At 31.0% G+C, this 21,149-nt stretch overlaps 3 protein-coding genes and 1 long non-coding RNA gene across 5 annotated transcripts in view; 1 reads left to right on the top strand and 3 right to left on the bottom strand.

Moving 5' to 3' along the window:
• LOC105205288 overlaps positions 1–944 on the top strand; it is a 136,353-nt gene extending 135,409 nt beyond the window's left edge. Inside the window, exon 20 of the mRNA XM_011174635.3 lies at positions 37–944. Coding sequence (XP_011172937.1) covers positions 37–278 — 242 coding nt within the window. The 3' untranslated portion in view covers positions 279–944. The remainder of the gene's footprint in view (positions 1–36) is intronic.
• LOC105205258 (polynucleotide 5'-hydroxyl-kinase NOL9) lies at positions 792–5,458 on the bottom strand. Of its 2 annotated transcripts, XM_011174607.3 has the most exons (8): positions 5,289–5,458; positions 5,014–5,228; positions 4,451–4,596; positions 2,555–4,218; positions 2,268–2,479; positions 2,128–2,187; positions 1,855–2,054; positions 792–1,282 (listed from the first exon to the last, which is right to left on the bottom strand). In XM_011174607.3, exons 2-8 carry the CDS (start codon positions 5,040–5,042, stop codon positions 1,047–1,049), a joined length of 2,547 nt encoding a protein of 848 aa, XP_011172909.2. In that variant the 5' UTR covers positions 5,043–5,228; positions 5,289–5,458; the 3' UTR covers positions 792–1,046. The 2 variants fall into 2 exon arrangements, with proteins under 2 accessions (XP_011172909.2, XP_039303158.1); XM_039447224.1 differs by having other exon boundaries at positions 5,014–5,458.
• Positions 5,459–18,583: 13,125 nt separating this feature from the next.
• Positions 18,584–19,234, bottom strand: LOC105201605. The gene is made up of 2 exons (XR_003268270.2): positions 19,077–19,234; positions 18,584–18,681 (listed from the first exon to the last, which is right to left on the bottom strand). It is a non-coding gene; the product is annotated as an uncharacterized LOC105201605 (long non-coding RNA).
• Positions 19,235–19,749: 515 nt separating this feature from the next.
• LOC120357426 lies at positions 19,750–21,149 on the bottom strand. Its single transcript, XM_039447626.1, has 4 exons — positions 21,017–21,149; positions 20,588–20,749; positions 20,278–20,310; positions 19,750–19,890 (listed from the first exon to the last, which is right to left on the bottom strand). Exons 1-4 carry the CDS (start codon positions 21,147–21,149, stop codon positions 19,805–19,807), a joined length of 414 nt encoding a protein of 137 aa, XP_039303560.1. The 3' UTR covers positions 19,750–19,804.

The following is a 21,149-nucleotide window of genomic DNA, read 5'->3' as shown; positions in this document are numbered from 1 at the left end:
TAATAATTTGTATTCAATTTCTTATTTTTATTCTAGGAAAAGCGGAATTAAAACCAATTATAATGAAAGGTAAAACTGATACGATATGGATTACCGAACTCGAGGAAATCTTCGGTTTTCCACGACATTATACGGATGTGAAGAATTTGTCAGCCACGAATCGACAGAAAATACTTGGCAAATCTTGGAGCGTACAAACACTTACTGCCATATTACGACCTTTATGCTCATATTTTAAGTGCAATGAAGACGAGACGAATAAGGAGACTACTTCTTAAGAAGATATTTTGCCTCTTTAGCATTTAATACAATTTAACGAAATTTTCACTTAGTAAAATTTTCAAATTGGTCATCATTAATCACTGATGATTTAATTTTTCATTAATTTTGGATTAATTTGCATGATAACTATTTTATATATATACATATATATATATATATATATATATATATATATATATGTACAAATAATTTTTTATCTTTGTTCCTGGATCAAATTACGTAATTATAATTATTTCTTATACGTATAGATATAGCGAATGAGGTGTTCCTTACCAATGATCATGATTAATATATATATATATACACACATACATATATATATTGTACATCATCTAGTATTGATCTCTGTGTTGCACAATTTGCCGAATTATACACATAGCATAATCTTTAATTACATGTTAATATTCTATTATATAATTTTACTGATATACAGTACAGGAGATCAAAATATATATAGATATCAATATTTTTGTGTTCAAAACAAGAAAAGGATGGTAACTAAACATGAATCGTTTAAGTTTAGGTTTTATTAATTACATCTTTTTCTTCTTTTACAAACACTACATTTACTCTGAGTTATGCGTAGTGATTTTATAGCTTGATTTAACACAAAATAGTGTAATTATTAAAATGTAACATAAAATATTCATCTGCTAGTATAATACATTTGTAATTTGTTCTTGTTCTATTTTACAAAAAAATTGACCATTTATAAAAAATTGTGCCAAGGCATGTCAAATATATGTCCTGGTTTATTTGATTTATTATGATTTATTTGGTTTATTTTGATATCTCATGCGAAAGTATCCTCTGCGAGGCTCACGACTCGTCGGCAACGTTGCGTCTCCACCGACATAAGGAGCACCTTGATGCAATTGTAACAATGCCGGAGGAACGGGTGTACAACCTGCCAGGCAGTTTACATGCTGCATGATCGATATCGGCAACGGAGTGTTTATGTACACTTCCTGTCGTTCCATGTCGACACCTCTAATTATTCCTACACAATAATACAGTGCATTTATAATATTTTTTAAAAATGTTCTCTATATTTAGTGTTGGGTAAAATGTAATCAATTAATCGATTAATAATTACAACTAAAAACTCAAGTTTATATAAACAAATAAAATTTTTTAGTTGACCTGATATATCTTACATATAAATTAAATTTTTAATCAATAAAATTAATCAATTATTGTTAGTTTTAGTCACTAATTTATATAGTATTGATTGATAGCTGAATAGATTAACACATCAATACAAAAAATAAAATAACTTATTAAGTAATATTGAATGTTGAACATTTTTTCGATATGACAAACTTTAAGTTCTTAAAAATTAATGATTAACGATTATTTTTTTAGTCAACGGTGTTTGATTTATCTCAATAATTGATCAAATAAATCGTAATTATGCTATTATCAATCTTACTAATTAAATTTAGTCGATCAATTCTACAGAACCGTTTGACAATTTTAATTGATTTTATTAATTGATTAATATCCAACATTGTATTCATTTAAAAAAAAATTAATTAGAAAAGTTTATACTGTAAAAGTATCAGTACTTACCGAACCCGTAGCATGTACATAAAGGAGATCTTTGCGTCAGTACTCGGAGACTAGAGATGCTCTCAGACTCCTGTGAAGATTCCTCCGTTAAATCTATACCACATAGCGCTACAATATTACCATTTATGACGCTTAAAGCGTGTGACGCAGGCACTCCGGATGATCGTTGAGGTATAATGCATAAGGAAGAAAAGGGCGCTCTGTAAATATCAAGATATTCATATGAATATTATTACTTAATATTTGCATGTCTCTAAGATATAAAATACTAACGTATACGGCACCGCTTTGTAAATATTGAGTGAAGGCCTCATGTTAATTTGGTTGGAATAACTGAAATAATCAAATTAAAATTACAGAGAGTATATAAATTTTATGAAACAATGTGAGATATAGGTGCAGTACAAACTTACAGAGGATTTTTATCGTCTATCTGACCGGTAAAGTAAGACATCATCGCGAGCTCGCGTTGTTGATATGGCTCCATTTTCCTCTTCCATTGCGCTGAGTCGTCAGTTGGTCGCCTGCGCTCGGTCTCCGCCTGAGAGTAGATTATACATAAATCGTGCTCACACGGCCTATTCCAATCGACGAAATTCTCGTGGTAGAATGTGAATGAGCATTCCTGTTAAACATCCTTTCTTCAGAAATTCATCGCTCAACAAAAAATATATTTATTATGAAACAAGTCATGTATTACCTGTTTATTTACAACTTCCGCACTGAGAAAGTCGCCGTAATTATTTTTCGTTTCCCTTGACGTGATCTGGAGGATGATGGATGGCCTGATTAGCTTTATTGTGAAAATCATGATGTCCCAACCAAGATTCTTCGTGAAGCCCATCGTGTTCACTACGACGGGCAAACGGGATAGCTCGGGGCACTCCTTTAATCTCTCGATTAACATCTTAATACCCTCCAAGTAACGCGTAATACATTGACTGATATTCACTTCGTCGATGAACAGTTGGTAAACCGGTGTTTTTAGATGTGTGAAATTTGGCCCCATTAATGGCTCCTCGATCAAGCTGTACGAGATGCAACCGGGCGGCGTACACTCCGCTTGTCCGGGATCCAAATCCAGCAAAACCACCTTCGACGTGCGCAACAGACTATTAATCAAACACCGCACGCTGGTTGACTTGCCGACATTCTTACCACCAGCGATCAGCGTGCACGTCCACTCGTTCACATACCTGTGACTTAGCATCCTCTCTGTGATGTCTTTTGTGATGCAGGGCTCAATGATCAATCGTTTACAATTATGTTGTCCAATACATAGATGTGCTTGCAGCACCATCTCAGCTCGTCTGGGATCTGTCCACGGGATATAGGAGGGATTCTGCTGAAAACGATTCGAGAACAAATTGAAGTGTACAAAGTATGTCTTCAGGAAGAGTGTCAGTTTGTTTTCGAAATTCCGCAGCACGAGGACAACCTCTCCCGGACGGACGTTATCTATGTCGATTTGCAGCTTGCTCTCCGAATCTCGCGTAATGCCTTCTGGAGCAAGCGCCGTCCATACATCGTCGACACTATCCTCTGGGAATTCCTCGTTAGTTTCTATAACAACACTACTGTATCCTCGTGGAGAGTACACTTTTGTGGCACCACTTGATTTATCTAGTATAAAACCATAAATTTTCACAGCGCCGTACAACACTTTTACCGACAGCTTGCCAAAGAAGGAGAATTTACTTTTACTTTCCATTTTAACAATGGTCATGTCTTTTATGCAGTAAACCTTCGTCGGCTTCCATTTGCATGTAGATTGACGCGAGTTACCGCGATTTTTATGCCTAGGACTATCACGTGCTTCTATATCACTATCAAAATCTATTGATCTAGAACTTCTGTCTCTGCCATATTCTTTGTGCCTAAGACTTCTGATAGGACTATTTACATTATTAACACATACATTTATGTCTCTTAATCTGTCATCACTGTCAGCATCTTGGCTTTTATCACTTTTAGCCGCACTCGATGGCACAGGTGTCGACTGCTTCAAATGTCTTTGTATATCCGTGTTGTACTGGAAATTTACAGATCCTGCACCTATCATGCTTGCATCTCCTCTTAAAAATTCACTCATGTCAAGGATGTCATTGTCAGTAATTTCCTCACTTAATTCTGTCTTTTGTTCCTGTTCAAATATTTGTGGCAGATTTATTGAAGTGACACTGTCCGAGAGCATGTCAATTACAAGAGGTGAACCTAAATTTCTTTCTACAGGAGTAATCAGAGTAGAATTGTCGTTCATATCCATCTTTTCTTCAGAGTTATACAACTTCTCATTAGATTGGTTGATTTTTTCATTTGTCTGATGTTTGAGATTCTTCAATTTTGCTAAAGTATTCGTGAAATCTGAAATTCAAATGATTGCAAACTTAAGAATGTTAACAAAAGCTATTTTTAATTATCTGAAGCACCAAAAAGGAATTAATGATTGTACATATGTAAATAAGAAAAAAAGTAAATTCTTTACATTTAATACAAATCAGATGTTTCATTGATAGTATCTTCATTGCGGGAGTATTTCTTTTTGCATTTAAAATTGGCATTTATGATTTTTCTCTCTTTGAAAGGATTTGCTTACCTGCCACAGGAACATTCTGCTTATCATTGGCATCTTCTACCAAATTTTTAGAAGTATTCTTGCTAGTGTTAGCATCACTACATTGTCCTGTCCTTTTTAAAAAGTGGAGTGTTTGCTTTTTGCTTTTTGTCAGTTTTTTGTAGTAGCTAAAAACAATCAAATTATAATGAAGCAATATGTAACAGTAATATTTCATGTGATATCTATTTTATCATATTTTCTCAATCAAACTCTGATTAACTTAATCAACAATTGACTTATCAACACATTTTATTAAGGATAGAAATTTTTTGTTGCTTAACCTAAGAAAAAAAAATTGGAATAAATGCAACAAATTAAATAATTAGAAAATTTTTAGAATAGAAATTTTATTTTAAATAATTTTGCCAATTAATAATAATTGTGACTTAAGTCAATCAAGTTTCGTCAAGGTCACTTCGAGAGAGGCACATGAACATAATCAATAACCTTTATTCGATTTCGCATTGTTTTATGTTCACGTTTTAATTCCTGGCAAATTTAATTCAATTATCTCTAAATTTGTCTCTAAACTAAATGCTTACTCAGTTGCCTTGTTCTTTTTGACCTTCATTGGTAAAAAGGATGTACAAGAGATAACAGTAAATGCATGAGCATCTATTGTTGTGATGACAGATTTTTATAAACGTTCCAACCTCCAACAAGCTTCTCACTATCTCGCACGTGTTAGTTGGTTCTTGATTAATGGCGATAAGCTCTGTACAGAACTTACAGTCAGTCTCCTTTTCGAGTGTGATGACTGTAATTATAAGATGTGGAAAGTCGATAACTTTTATATTAATTGCTTTAAAATTCTCACTCGGTACTCAAACACGTCTTCTTTGACTTCCTGGATTATTCTAAATTTCCGATTCCAAAAAAGTCGCAGTATGTATTTATCACGTATGATTGTTAAATCTGACCAATCTGGCAAGTCCAATTTAACAATCATGTGTGATGAACACCTAGATGCGATGCGTGTGTCTGGAACGCGCCTAACCTCCTTAGGGAAGGCATTAATGACTGCTTGTGTACAGTCGTGTTCATTATAGTTGCGATACTTTTTCTTAGATGCGTTTCTGAATACGCAACTATAACACGAGCTGAGAACATGATTGGTTCTTACTTGTGGATCCAACCAATTACGTTCGCCGCTCGATGAGCAAGGCTACATTCCAAAAACCATCGAAAAAAAAGTGTCACAACTATAATGAACACGACTGTACCACGATCACCACGATTAATAGCACATGTTTGTGCGTATCGTATGTACACCCAGCGACTTTGAATCTGTCCATGGGGAAATTTTCTAAACTGAGAAGTCACTATCTTTCTATATACTTACAGTTCATGATTAACGTAACGACCAATAACCTCTAGTAGTTTCATTAATCATGAACTGCAAGTATGTAGAAAGTGCTGACTTCTCAGTTTGGAAAATTTCCCCATGGACAGAATCAAAGTCCTTGGGTGTACACCCAAGGACTTTGATTCTGTCCATGGGGAAATTTTTCATACTGAGAAGTCGGTATCTTTCTACATACTTACAGTTCATGATTAACGTAACGACCAATAAGCTCTAGTTGTTTCATTAATCATGAACTGCGAGTATGTAGAAAGTGGTGACTTCTTAGTTTGGAAAATTTCCCCATGGACAGAATCAAAGTCCTTGGGTGTACAGTCGTGTTCATTATAGTTGCGACACTTTTTCTTCGATGGTTTTTGGAATGTTGTTTTGCTCATCGAGCGGTGAACGTAATTGGCTGGATCCACAAGTAAGAACCAATCATGTTCTCAGCTCTTGTTATAGTTGCGCGTTCAGAAACGCATCTAAGAAAAAGTGTCGCAACTATAATGAACACGACTGTACACCCAAGGTTGCAACACATTTTCTTCGATGGTTTTTGGAATGTAGACTCGCTCATCGAACGGCAAACGTAATTGGTTCTTACCTGTGGATTCAACCAATTACGTTTGCCGATCGAGGAGCAAGTCTACATTCAAAAAACCATTTAAGAAAATGTGTTGCAACCTTTTAGCTCACGACTATACATACATACTAATATCGCACGCTGCGTGTGACTGCGTGTGACTTTATATATGTTCTGTGTGACTGCGTCGACTGAGTGTAATTACACACACACGCACACGCACGCGCACGCACACACATACACACACACACACACACACACACACACACACACACACACACACAGATAATTAATTATACGCATTATAAACAATAACAAAAACAATTTAAAAAACAATAACAATTATATTAGAAAAAAATAGGTATGTACAGACAATTGTAAAATAAAAAATGACATTATAACCTTTCTTTAATAATTTTATTTGATAGTTTCAAATTTATTTATTTTGCAGAAAATGACTGTATAATTAACTGTACACAAACACTAGTGAAAAAGGTAAATCTATGAGACGTTTTTCAGTCAATTTAAAACGGCGAGCATTATAAGGCTTGTTTTCTATTCCTGCACTAGACTGCACTGGAACGTTCCTTCTTGCTTTCGCTAACTTTGAAAAATCTATCTATTTTATTTTAAGTGTACACTTATTTAGAGAGTTCAGGAACAGAAAACAAACGGATAGATAAAAAAGATTGGAAGGGCAAATTGGCAATTTTAATATTGTCTACTATTATCATTAAATATTTAATGTATGCTTTTTTATAATATTAAAATAAATTTTGTAGTTTTTAATAATTATATACAAAAAATATCCTTTTTCTCTATTTCTTTCATTCCATAATGCCAAAAAGTACGAACAACACGAATAAGCCTAATGATATACTTCAAACGTGGCTACAACAGTATCCATAAGAATTTATTGGTTCCGCCATTTTGCTTCAGAGCCAATGAAAAATGAGACAACATTGGCCAAATTCTTACTTCTAGGGACACTAGAAACTCCCGTGCACTAGTGATGCACATCCATTCTGGCCAGAATAGGAACTATGTGTCACATCCATTTTGCAACCCGCCGTTATAAACAGTGTGGATGTTAGCACGGACAACAACCCACGAGAAATGGATGTGGGTTGTTGTCCGTGCTAACATCCATTTTGCTGTAAATAAAATCTGACGCGTGTGTTGCATCCAGAACAGGGATCGAGAATGGGGTGCACTAATGATTAATTACGTCTACTTTCGCGTAATTTTTTATTTATTATAGTCTGAATTATTTACATTAACATTGATATTAATACATATCAATACGTTTATGCCTATATTTTGTATATTCATGTTTTTACTTAAAAAAGATGTTTAATAGTAACAGAGAGAATTTGGTTCTTTAATAAAGAAACATTTTATTTTACGCAGTACTTAAAAAATAATTGTACATGAATTGTCATTTGTATCTCTCTCCCACAAATGGTCCGCCGTCTCAGGTTGTAGGTTTCCATTATAGTTAATTGCGCATACGATTGATCAAGGAATCGTTGGCATCGCATGATTCGCATGTGATACTGCGCGTTGCGAGATAATTGTAATTCAGATGTATGTACAAATAGTATTGTAAAGTATATTCATTTATCCGATCAAGCGTTTTAGTCCTTTTGTATCGTCTGCGCCCAATAATCGTTACAATCAGAATAATAAATAAAAGTAATAATCTAATAACGTATGTTAAAAATACATTATACAATATTAAAATTAATTTGTTTCTATTTATTTTGTAGATAACAAATCTTAGGCAATGTAACAGTACAGATATGAAAAAAACTATCAGGAATATTTTACATTATCTTATATCCGATGAAATGGCTAAAAACTACAGTTCCCAGATAACATTTCTTGCTGGCAAGTTTTGCGCGCAATGTGTATGCGAACTTTGTAACAGATTTGCATGCGTTTTGTTCGTAGAACGTGTTACATAGTGTATATTGCTTACAAGTGGCTAGCTCATGTATTGTCCCATGTACTGGCAAATTACATGCAGATGGCTAACATATTGCTAGTCGTTTGCTCCCCAAATAACATTTTTTGCGCGCAAACTTTGCGTGTCTTACTCATGTGAACTGTGCACGCGGTTTGCGTGAGTTTTGCCCGCAAATTAGTTAAGCTCATGTATTGTCCGATACACCAGCATATCACATGCAAATGGATACCATTTTGCATGTGATTTGCTGGTGTATTGGTTAATTATATTTGCTCGTAAGTTGCTTGCACCCAGATAACATTTTTTTGTGCGCACAGTTTGCGCGTCTTATGCATGTAAACTGTGTACGCGGTTTGCGTGAGTTTTGCCAGCAAGTTGAAATTCTGTAATTTCAGATTGAAATGGGTTTAACAAGTGAGTGCTAACGCCACCGCTAGGCGGCCACGCCGCAGGAGATTTTCTCGTGAGTTGAGTGCGGCCACAGGCGTTATATCTAGGCGCCACCGCTGTCAACTCGTCAGCTCATACTTTAGTGACACTTTTAGGAGCTGCTTTTTGTAACCTCGATTCTGTTTACGATAACTAATCGGATTTCGGATTGGATTGAACAATGATACTCAACGTACGTATAGTAAATTTCCCTACAGTATCGAATTGACGATTGCTGGGTGTTTACGATAACTAATCGGATCTCGGATTGGATTGAACAATGGTACTCAACGTAGGTATAGAAAATTTCCCTAGGCTAATCGGATTGACAATTGCTGTCTCAAGTCTCAAATGTAATCCGATTAATGACGAAAGTGTGGAGACCGAGAAGCATGCTTGAAAAGTAAGTCTCTTTATTTTTTTAAATAATAACACAAAAAATCAAAGATAAAGTTAAAAAGAATGATTTGAATTTAGATTTATTGTAATTCTTTTTGTCTAAACACTGGATTTCGTTTAAATTTCTTTGTAAAAATTAATTAATCTATTCTAATGTTTGTGGGTATATCGGAAACAAATCAAAATTAATAAAACAATTATTAATTGTTAGGTACATATTAAAGCATATAATATTTCAAGCATGTCATATAGAATTCCTGTTTATTATAAACTTAGTAAAAATAACTTTGAAATTATTCAACTACATTACACATTAATCAATATTAATTTATATGTTAAAAATCAATAATGTTTCTAAAAATGTTCTTTTTATTCTTTTCCAGGTCGTAAATAAACTTCAATTCCATGAATAAATAAAAATTACTGGAAAATGGATTTATATGAAGAGGGCATTATTGAACAATATCAATTTATGCTAACTTAAAATTTGTAAAATCTACTTTTCTTTATTAGTTGTTTATTAGAGAGTAATAATATAAAAATGGAATATACGCATCATATATGCATACAATTATTTTAATTTTATTTATGTATATTCCGTTCTTATATTATTACTCTCTAATGAATAACTAACAAAGAATAGCAGATTTTACAAATTTTAAGTTAGCACAAATTGATATTGTTCAATAATGCCCTTTTCATGTCAATCCATTTTCCAGTAATTTTTATTTATTCTTGGAGTTGAAGTTTATTTACGATCTGGAAAAGAATAAAAAGAACATTTTTAGAAACATTATTGATTTTTAACATATAAATTAATATTGATTATTGTGTAATGTAGTTGAATGATTTCAAAGTTATTTTTACTAAGTCTATAATAAACAGGAATTTTATATGATATGCTTAAAATATTATATGCTTTAATTTGTACCTAACAATTAATAATTGTTTTATTAATTTTGATTTGTTTTCGATATAACCACAAACTTTAGAATAGATTAATTAATTTTTACAAATAGAAATTTAAACAAAATTTAGTGTTTAGACAAAAAATATTACAATAAATCTAAATTCAAATCATTCTTTTTAACTTTATCTTTGATTTTTTGTGTGATTATTTAAAAAAATAAAGAGACTTACTTTTCAAGCATGCTTCTGCGTCTCCACGCTTTCGTCATCAATCGGATCACATTTGAGACAGAGATCGTCAATCCGATTAGCCTAGGGAAATTTTCTATACTTACGTTGGGTACCATTGTTCAATCCAATCCAAGATCCGATTAGTTATCGTAAACACCCGAGACGAATATTTGCTCTCATTCTTTTCAAACATAGCGTGTGTGTGAAACGCTGTTCCACATAAAATTTTATATTTTTACATGTAAATAATAGAGATGGACAAAGCAGAACATCATACTGTTTCGGAACATTAAGATCAGTCACTCTAATGTTCCGTTCAAAAGGTTCCGTTCAAAGGTTCCGCTTCGAACGCTTACGGACATGCTTTCTTGTTATGTGCGTTTCCTCACCGCCATGACTCTCCGTTTGTTTTCTGTTCCTGAACTCCCTGAATTAGTGTGCACTTAAAATGAAATAGATATATATTTGAAAGTTAGTGAAAGCAAGAAGGAACGTTCCAGTGTAGTCTAGTGCAGGAATAGAAAACAAGCCTTTTGACTCTCGTCTTAGTTCTAGCAAGTAGCAACACTGTTCTCAGGATTCCAGCGCCAGTAAAACCGGGAGTACACACACTCTTACATACTGTTTGTTTTTTGTTCCTAAACTCTCTAAATAAAGGTTGATTTATGCAGGCCGTAACCGCTAACTTATGCTGGAATTTGTAAAAAAAAGACCAATCATAGTCGATTATTCTTCTGTAAATCGATTATGATTAGTCAATTTCTTACAGATTCCGGCATAAGTTATCGGTTACGGCTTGCATAAACCAACCTTAAGTGTACAATACATACATGCATGCGTCGGCGCGCATAAGTAGGGGAATCAGCTGAATTATGCCTGTTCTACAATAGCAGTAAACACAAGAGCGTAAGGTTGTAACGTAAGAAATGAAAATTTTTCATTTGCTTACGAGCTCTTAAAACCACGCCTTACAACCTTACGGTCTTGTGTTTATGCTATTGTAGAACAGGCTTTAGAGACTCTACGGTTCCGTTCATTTTTATTGTAACTAGGATCTTTCAGGTCAGTAAAAAGATCCGTTCATAGTGAACGGAACGTTCCTGAACGACACATCTCTTGTAAATAACAATTTGTATTGTTATTTAATCTTGTACATAAATTAAATATTTAATTTAAATTTTTTCTTTTTTAAAATCTTTTTTAACGAAAAGAATACAAGAAATATTTTTTTTGTAAACTAAATTTATTACGTTTACATTAATGTATTCTGTTTTAATAAATCTATCTGGGTTTGGATCTTATTTTTCAATCGGTCTTAAATACCGTATTTTCGTTGCAGAAATTCCGATCAATTCAAATTAATTTTTTTTAAATCGATTTTAATAGCACATTTTCGGCAGGGTATAGCTTATTGAGATCGCGCGCAAAGTGTGCTAGCGTTTTGCGTGCATATCGTTTATTGAAATTGCGCACAAAGTGTGCTAGTGTTTTGCTAGCGCTATGACGACGCAGTTGGATAAGGTTTTGCTTGCGTTGTAGGAATCCCTTTTGCGTAAGATTTGCTGGACGTTTACCCGCAAAATGTTTTCTGGGTTAGCTAGGGCAAAGAGACAAGGCTGCATTTCAAAATTTACAGATATCAAAAATTTTATTACGTAAGTATATTTTCTATATTTATTTACAAGATCTTTGATAAGAGTGTGTGAGGGAGAGCCGGGGAAATGGGGACGGAATTATAGACGTCCCTGGGAAGGAAGGAACCGGCGTATCGTGGGGAAACTAGTCAGGAAAGCAGGAAAGGGCAGCGAAGGGGCACCACAGGCTGACACAAGAGGTTTTACAGAACACAACGTTTATTATTGAACACCTACAATGTATATCGCGGTTACAGATGAGAGATAATAACTCGCGGTCGGCGGACATGACAGTCTCCGCGAGCGCGCGCGAAAAGCCGAATATATCCCGCTCGAACTTGCCAAGGTAGGACACCTGAGGCGCTGGCTCGCGAGGCGCAGCCAATGGCAGACGTTGACTACGATCAAGCCAATAGGCTTGGGTTAGGCTGTGGCGCCAAGCATGGCGGAATACAAATATCTCAGGGAGGACATCAGCATTACTGCTGATACTTTACAAGTGTATCAATATAATTATATATATATATATTCGTTCGGCCGAGCTTGAGAAGCTGGCCGAAGGAAGATCTATCGATCGGACAAAAAGGAAGCGCGGCCGGCTTTTGTTCTGTTTCGGGACGCGGAGCTGTCAAACGATATTTGAATAATTCCGCTATCAATTAATTGTATACAGCCAATTAATTAAAGTCAGTGTTCTTTTATAAAGAGAGTGTTTAATTATTTCGTGCTGTGTGCTCGCGCGAATGTTTTTGTGTGCTCGTCCTCGTCGAGCATAACAATATATAATATATATATATATATTTAATTAGAAGTTTCTCTAATTATCCTTTTAATTCTCTTTGTTGATAAAAGTAATAAGTATAAACTTTTTGACTTGTACACTTATACTTATTGCTACTTGTTTCAGCATTAATATTTGCTTTATAACTTCTAGTTGTAAAAATGCGGCATCCAGAGAGTACACAAGAGCAAATCTCTTCGATCATTAAAGAATGACTGAAACATGCAAAACAAAGAATGCAAAGAAAATTAGAGTAAGTTTGAAAGACAATACAAGAAAGTTTATGTTTTTATGTATTATACAACTAGTTATTTCCTCATTTATTAATCACTAGAAGAGAAATATAATTTTTATTTGCATTGCTATGTATAAATTATATCAACAATTATAAAGATAGAATCTTATGAAAAAGCCGACATCAATAATCGGTGTACAATATAAATTTTATTGTGAATTTATTTACAATTTGTAGTTTTGTATCAATTATTTGTTGATTTTAAAACGCAGTTTTAAATTAAAACTAAATTGTATAATCAACATATCTATTAAATTTCTAATTTTAATATTAATACCAACTATTTTCACTTTTGTTTCTATTAATGTATATTTATACATATATGTATACCCCTCATTATCTTAAGAAAATGCTTAACTGAATTGCTATTATTAACTTACCTGCTGAAATTGTTAAGTTGATAAATATGAAACCAAAATAAAATGTAATAAAAAGTTTAAAAATTAGGTAAAAAGACAATTCGTATGTGTGTGTACGGGTACCACTACGTTGTATTTTATTTTCTAAAGTTTGTACAACTGATATAACTGTCTTTGTCTAACGTTTTCCATTTTCACTTTATCCCTTTCTTATAGATAGTTACGCTGTAAATAAATATTATTAAATACAACGCGACAAGGAACTAACTGCGATTATTGTAAAAAATTAATAAAAGATAAATAGTTTATGTAAAATATAAAAATTGATATTTCATAATATTGAATAATATAGTAATATATAAAACAACACTACAAATATAAATATCGTAATAAATTTTATTGTAATTTTAATAATTGAAAGTTAAAAGATAAGTATTTTAATTTTTTCCATTTTTACAATTTTTTACTTACCTAAAAAAAATGACACGTAATGTTTTAATGTTTCATTATATTTTAGTATTAAATTTTTATAAGTAATATAACAGAAATTATTAAAAAATTTCCTCTTTTCAATTTGCTAAAAATAGTTTTTTCTCACTTTTTTTTATAAATCTTCACATAAAATTAAAAACAATATGAGAATTGTTATTAGCAGAAAATTAATTTTACAGTAGTAACTATTTATTATATGAAATATACATGCACACACACATAAACGTAAAATAATATAAATAAGTATGTGTATCTTAGAATAATCAAAATATCTCTAACATTTCAATAATTCTTTTTAATTAAAATATAACTTTGTTTATTTTATCATTTAGTTTTTCTTGCCTGTCCGCTAAAGTTCTAAGGGCAGCAGCAATATGAGGATCTAAAAGTAAATTATAAGATTAATTATTATATCAAAGGTCAAAACAGAAACCAAGAAAATGAAAAGGAGTGTAAGAAAGATACATTTGAATACATTAAATTATTTATCAATAAAAGAAAATGCAATTTATTTCATAAATATAAGAAACAAATAATTTACTTATCTTTCAATAAAGATGTATCTTTACATGCTTAATAATAAACAATAAGAAATATTGTAATAATTGATAAAACAAGATGAGTATAAGTAGACATCCATACTATTTTCAAATATCTTAACTAAAGAAATAAAGCAAACATTAAACATAAAAATGCTAATAATTAGAGCAGGATTTGAAAAGTACAGCTTTTGTAAATAAAATTTTAATTGCAGAAGTTTGAATCACAGCTCCAGGTAGAGCATTTGAGATTGAACAGATAAGAAATAAATTCTTCTCGAAACAGCATTGAGTAATGATTGAAGAAGAAAAGAAATACTATTACCTTTATCTTTCATAAGAGATTAAATAATTACAGAGTACCCTTCACGGTATGGTAGTGTGTTTAAAAACTTGTTGGACGTAATCTGCTTTTCGATAACTGTTAAAAAAGAAAATAATTATAAGTATTAAATGTATAATATATTACAATCAAAACTTTCTTTTAACATAAAAAAACCTATTTCTAATAATATAGATAAAGACATATTTGGAAAAAAATTTCTATGTTTGAAAAAAATTTTAAAAGAAACTTTTTTTAAATAGTTTATTCAAATTGTTATTTTATTAAAAAATTATAAAAATACAATTTAAGAAATAAAACTGTTTAATACACATACTATGTACTAATTTTGTGCTAAATTAGCTTAATACAATATAAATAATGACGTATTTAGTACAATACACATCAACGACATAACAAAATATATAGTATTTATATAAATATCACTTTTATGTTGTTTATATTAATATGGCTAATTAAATGAATTTTAATAACAAGATTCATTATCATTAAAATAAAATTATATAAACATTGTCTTCTATAATGTATTTAACTTACCATCTTCTGAAAGAAATAGTTGTTTTTTTGTTATCTAAAAATGCTTTGATTTTAGGTTTGATGTCCTCTAATTCAGAATCTTCTTTATCTTCACTATTGTCATTAATAGAGGAATGTCTTTTGCTTTCTGAATTCTTTAGATCAGATTTCTCAATCTTTTTATTTTTCAACAGTTCTTTCACTTCAGTTCTGATGCTCTCTAATGTAGAACCGTCTTCATCTTCACTATTGTCATTAATAAAGAAATGTTTGTTGTTTTTTTTATTTCTTTACATCAGATTCATCAATTTCAGAGTTATCAGAATCCTCATATCTTACAGGTTTATATCTTATCTATATATAGTTAGCCATCATACAAACATTCTATGCAGTTGTAAAGGAAGGAATATTGAGATCGGGAAAATATGTTATAAGACATTTTTCACTTGTTTGATTCGTTTTATTTAAAAAAAAAAAAAAAAATTGTTATAATATATAAAGCGAATGTAAATGTTTATATCTGTGTATGTGTATTGTGCGCATTTGTTTAACTTTGTGTGTGTATATGTATATCACAATAACTCATTGTATACAATATTATCTCGCTTAATATTATTATTATATACAAATGCATTTATTAAAAGAATAATAATAATAACAATTTTAATAATAAAAACTTTTAACTATTCTATATTCATGGATGTCACATAAAACAAAAACTTTATCCACATTCATATCTAGTCACAATGTAATTTCATCAACTTTCTTAATGCTAAATAATGAAATAAATATTCCTTTTATTTAAATAAAACAATCTTAATATGAAAATAACTTTTTTTCTATCTTTGTACTCGTAATAAAATTATTATCTTGCGTTTAAACTTTTCTCTTTTTTTTTTTTTACCAAACACATAGCATTACATATATCACATATTCCAGTATAATCATGCATATGAATGCCAAGTTTCCTTTTTAATTAGATCAAGTTAATCATTACATCTTTTTATTAGCAATGAGTTTTACGAATCAATCGTTATCACATCACACATTTCTTTTACTCATATAAAAAATGCAATGACTACTTCATACATGTATTTTGAAAGCCAATACATGAAACAAAATTATTATAAACTAAAAGTATGAAAATTTAAAAGCATACAAATACGCGCATGTGTGTATGTGAAAGTATCATCGTACGGACATTACGATTATCTAAAACAAAATTTGGCGTTTTGACATTTACTTTGATCCTTTCGGATAATGCTCATATACTTCTTTCTATTTTGTCAATGGCTATTTTTGCAAGATAATCGCATAACATAAAATGGCTTAATACGCCAGTGATATTTAAATAGTTTGTATGATGGACTAGCTTCAGTTATACGACTTAAATAAGAATGACATTTTTGACAAGTCTTCGTATATTTAGGCATATACTGCAGGAAGATCGTAATATGGATATTAACTTTTCCAATTTTTCTTTCATTGTAACTTTGTTAGTAAAATTTGTTATTTTTCTACTGCCTTACATAAAGTTCGATTTGAAAAATATAAATCACTCTGAATTTAAAAAAATATATATCAAAAAATCTATATCATAACGTTGAGCATATGACAAAGATATAAGATAAATTTTTCAAAGTATTGCTTGTATGATATAAAACCTTTTATTTGCATATATAAACTAACGATCGGATATATTGATTTTTTTACTAATTGTTAGGCATTATTATCGATATTTATGCGCGTCCAAACAGGATAATTACGATTCAATCACGATTGTTTAGAAATTGTTATATATCCGTAAGATCGATCTACAGCATAGATGTTACAAATTAAGACTATCACTGGATTTCCTTGACATTCTAAAAACCAGTGCCGCGTCACGTAATCATAAGTAAGTCAACGGTTCCATTCCTTTTTGAAACGACAAGACACGATACAAAACATGTTTCGCAAAGTTTCTCATGGAAGACTTCCAGTAAATGTTTATTAATCAGTAAAATAACTTTGTTTTACTGATTAATAAACATTTTATTATTATTAATCGTACTCCTGATCCTGTCACCTGAGTGACGGAGCCATTTTTGCATGGCAGCTTCTAATTCTGCACGGATTGAAGCTGGTGACCGTTTCATCACAGAATCTGAAATACATATAAATAAAATTATAAAGCTATGTTCCGAAATTAAACGTAATCAATACTGAAAACGTTGTTTGATCTCTATCGGAATTCTAATGTTAAAAAGAGATGAAATAATGTGTTCAGTACTGGAAAATTAATTTTGAAATAGGAAATCTTGTTATAGAAAAGTAGGAATAATGGAATAAATGTTACCAATTATTAGTTTGGACAAGGATGTAGATTTAAAACCTACATCACTCTTTTGGCCTGTCCATGATATTTGGGTCCCTATTTCGTTATACATTATATGTGATAAAATGTTTCTAATAAATTGTTTACCTGTCGAACCTCCGATTCGACATATCATGTGTTCCTGTATTATAATTACAAAAATATACACGAATAGAATGCTATGATTTAAAAAAAACATGTTAGTGCGAAAATGAAATACACGTGTTTTTAAACATATTCAGACAACTAATAGTATTAATTTAGTATTCACCAATCATACATTTTTGAAATCAATTTTATTCAATTTTGCGACTTAGAAATATTTATTTGTATTTTGTTATATTTTTATATGAAATTTTTTAAAAATATTGAATATAAAATTATCAAATTTAATACATACAAGTAATAAAAAGTTTTTGATAATATATAATAAATGTGACAAAATTTATAAAATTATAAAAGGGCGAGTTAATTTCTGGGAAATTAGAACAGCAACTTAACAGGCAGTACAATTATCAGCATTAAAAACAATATTTTATAAATATTATAATATAAATAGACCTACGAATTGTTTTCTCATGTTTGCATCCACTTTCAATTGATTGTCGCATTCGAAGAATTGCTGAAGCGTCATCAGCGGGAACGACGGTAATAATTCTTGTCCTACAACTTCGTCACCTCGTCCTGCATTCGGCTCTTTTAGCAGCGCTTCGATTTTATACAATTGTCGTGACAATTTTTTGAATTCCTTTTGGACATAATCTCTGCATTCGCCTGTAACGATATTACAAAATTGTAAAAATTAAAATTGTTAATATTTTAATAAAGTGGCTGTTAATAAAATGACTGTATAAAATAATCATAAAATATAAATACAATATAAAGATATAAGTAATATAAAAACATTAAAAGAACAAAAACTCTTAACAAACTAATAATGTATCTCTGTAGGAAGTTATATATTTACCACAACAGTTGTTATGATTCCTCGTTTGATTTTCTTAATCTAACTGCAGTGAACCAGGTAATTCTGAAAATCAAATATATATATATATATATATATATATGTACATATATAAAATAAAAATATATATGTATAATAAAAAATATATATTATGTTGAACCATGTTTGCGAATTTCTTTGTTTTATAACAACGTTTTTCTTATTAAAATCATTTTTTATTATTATTAAATCATGACTTTAGTTGCATTAAAGAATAAATAAGATTTCGTGATAATAGCTTTTATGCAGCACTTATGAAGCAATACTGTATACTAGATTTAATAAAACTTAGAAATAAATTTATTATTTTTTTAAGAAATTATTATTTTAAGAAATCGTAATAACGTTTTACATTTTAATATTAACATTATACACATTTATATTTAAATTATATTTAAATTATTGATACTGTGTATGTAGACCTTGTATGTCAGATAGGTAACATTCATCGTGCCATTCTTGATGACGCTCCATCATTGCAGGCTTGGTTTTCCCAAAATTAGCTGACGAGATGCCGGATAATTTTTTAGACTTGTGTTGCTTTTCTACAAAAATTTAAATAAAGTTACAAATAGGATTTCCAAGTGAATATATATACTGTGTTACTCAAGTCAAATAATTTTCCATACCGTCAAATCATTGATTGATTTCAAATCATTGATCCGTTTCGGAGTAGAGTCTACTGCAAAACAAACAAAATTATACACAATTGATAGCAATGATGATTGATTTGAAAATATGAAATAATTAGAAAAAAAATGACCAACCAATCAAATTTAAAGAGAATATTTGACTGTAATTTATCAATTCTTATTGCTAGTGACTTATGATACTGACTAATAGCTTACTGTAGAAAGCAGTGCTGCTAGGTCTATCGTTTTTTCATCGTATTATTTATAATTATAATAACTTTTTCTAAATATAAATTTTATGTATTACATGAAACTTCTGAAATTTATAATCTACCGCTTTAAATTTCAAATCAATCGCTTTTTAGACGTGACACCTACTGGTCAATTTCTCAATCACCTGGCAACAAAGATAAAAAAGCCTTTACATAAACTTACAAGTCTTATCCCTTCCACCATGGTCTTTTCGTAGTTGGATGAGAATGTAGCACGCTTATCCATTTGCGATTGTGATGTCTTGGTTAAACTATACCTTCGCATTGTTGCTTTGATTTAATGTAAGAACATTTTGGTAGGGATATCGTGGAAATTGTTTTTGGTGTATTTTCTGCAAAAATTAAAATAAAATTAAGAACAGTATCATCAATAAAAATATATGATTAATTCGTGCAAATCCTACCTATTGTATTATTGTAAGTGTTTATAGTTACATTTTCAAATAGTGTTTTGGTAATTATGTAGAATACCCCTACCACCTCCGATTTTGATAAAATTAGACTCATTCGACGCGTTTTTGCCTGAAATGAACAACAATCTGGCAGAAAAAAGTGTCGGACTTCCTCGCGAACCGAGATATCACGCACTAAAGTTGCCGATTATCAAGGTTAGGATATCTGTCACACCGACCAAATGTAGCTAATTTGATTAAAATCGGAGGTGATGGGGATATTCTACATAATTACCAGTGTTTTTGATATTGTAAATGATGTCTTACCTTTACGTTGTTGGGAAATTGGTGGCGTATTACCTATAATACAGAAATTGATATATATAGTGATCGGAAAAATAAAAAACCACTTTACGTATAAAATTAGTTTGCTTCATAAAGATTCAAAAAATATTTGTTATAAATGACAGCTCATAAAATGTTTCAATTAAGAGATATCTTATGATATCTTATTTATACTACGAATATTCTTTAAATCTTTATGAAGCAAATCGTTTTATAAGTTTTTTATTTTTGCATTAATGTAAATTATAAATATATGTATCACAAATAAATAGTAGTTTCTTTTTTAACTTACAGGAACTGGCATCAGAGGTGTCAGACTCATCGGAAGAAAGTTTTTTAGCTTTTTTCGGCCGTTTGGATGGTTCATTAAATGCAGCACGCATAGCATCAGTATCAGCATCCGATGAGATATCTGCTAATTTCTTCTCGATTTTCCGAGCTTCTTGAAAAGAATCTGTCAAACATAATGCAACACATATGTATGTTCAATGCAAAACATTATTTTAAACCACACATATTTTTAAAGTAGCAATTTTTGCAAATCATAATGCAGAAACGTATAAATCTGTCAAATTTAATAATCTAATAAAATTCAAATACTATGCGCATGCAAAACTTCATGCCTGATTTATCATTAAAAATCATTATATATTTAGCGTGAATTTATGTGCACTCATTTAATATAATATTTATTGTTCTAGATACATAAAGTGTAACTCACCAATGGGCCAATCAACTGTTTGTATGGAGTTAGACTCCATGTATCGTTGGGCTGTATTTCCTTTGATATTGTTGTGGTGACAGTGATACCTTTCGGTGGCCACCAAATCACTAAATTGCTTTCGAAGACCCAT

The sequence above is a fragment of the Solenopsis invicta genome, chromosome 3 (genome assembly GCF_016802725.1).
Source record: "Solenopsis invicta isolate M01_SB chromosome 3, UNIL_Sinv_3.0, whole genome shotgun sequence".
Taxonomy (NCBI): Eukaryota; Metazoa; Arthropoda; class Insecta; order Hymenoptera; family Formicidae; genus Solenopsis; species Solenopsis invicta.
This window is presented reverse-complemented; position numbering and strand designations above follow the sequence as displayed.

Bases quoted from the DNA above. Each gene is read 5' to 3' on its own strand.
- LOC105205258 (XM_039447224.1), bottom strand. From the start codon at position 5,042: ATGAAGGTCAAAAAGAACAAGGCAACTGA. The intron at 4,597-5,013 runs GTAAGCATTTAG...GATTGTTTTTAG, and splicing joins AAAAAGAACAAGGCAACTGA to CTACTACAAAAAACTGACAA. The intron at 2,055-2,127 runs GTTAGTATTTTA...TGATATTTACAG, and splicing joins TACAAAGCGGTGCCGTATAC to AGCGCCCTTTTCTTCCTTAT.
- LOC120357426 (XM_039447626.1), bottom strand. From the start codon at position 21,149: ATGGGTCTTCGAAAGCAATTTAGTGATTTGGTGGCCACCGAAAGGTAT. The intron at 20,750-21,016 runs GTGAGTTACACT...TATGTTTGACAG, and splicing joins AACAGTTGATTGGCCCATTG to ATTCTTTTCAAGAAGCTCGG. The intron at 19,891-20,277 runs GTAAGACATCAT...TAATTTTTGCAG, and splicing joins AATTTCCCAACAACGTAAAG to AAAATACACCAAAAACAATT.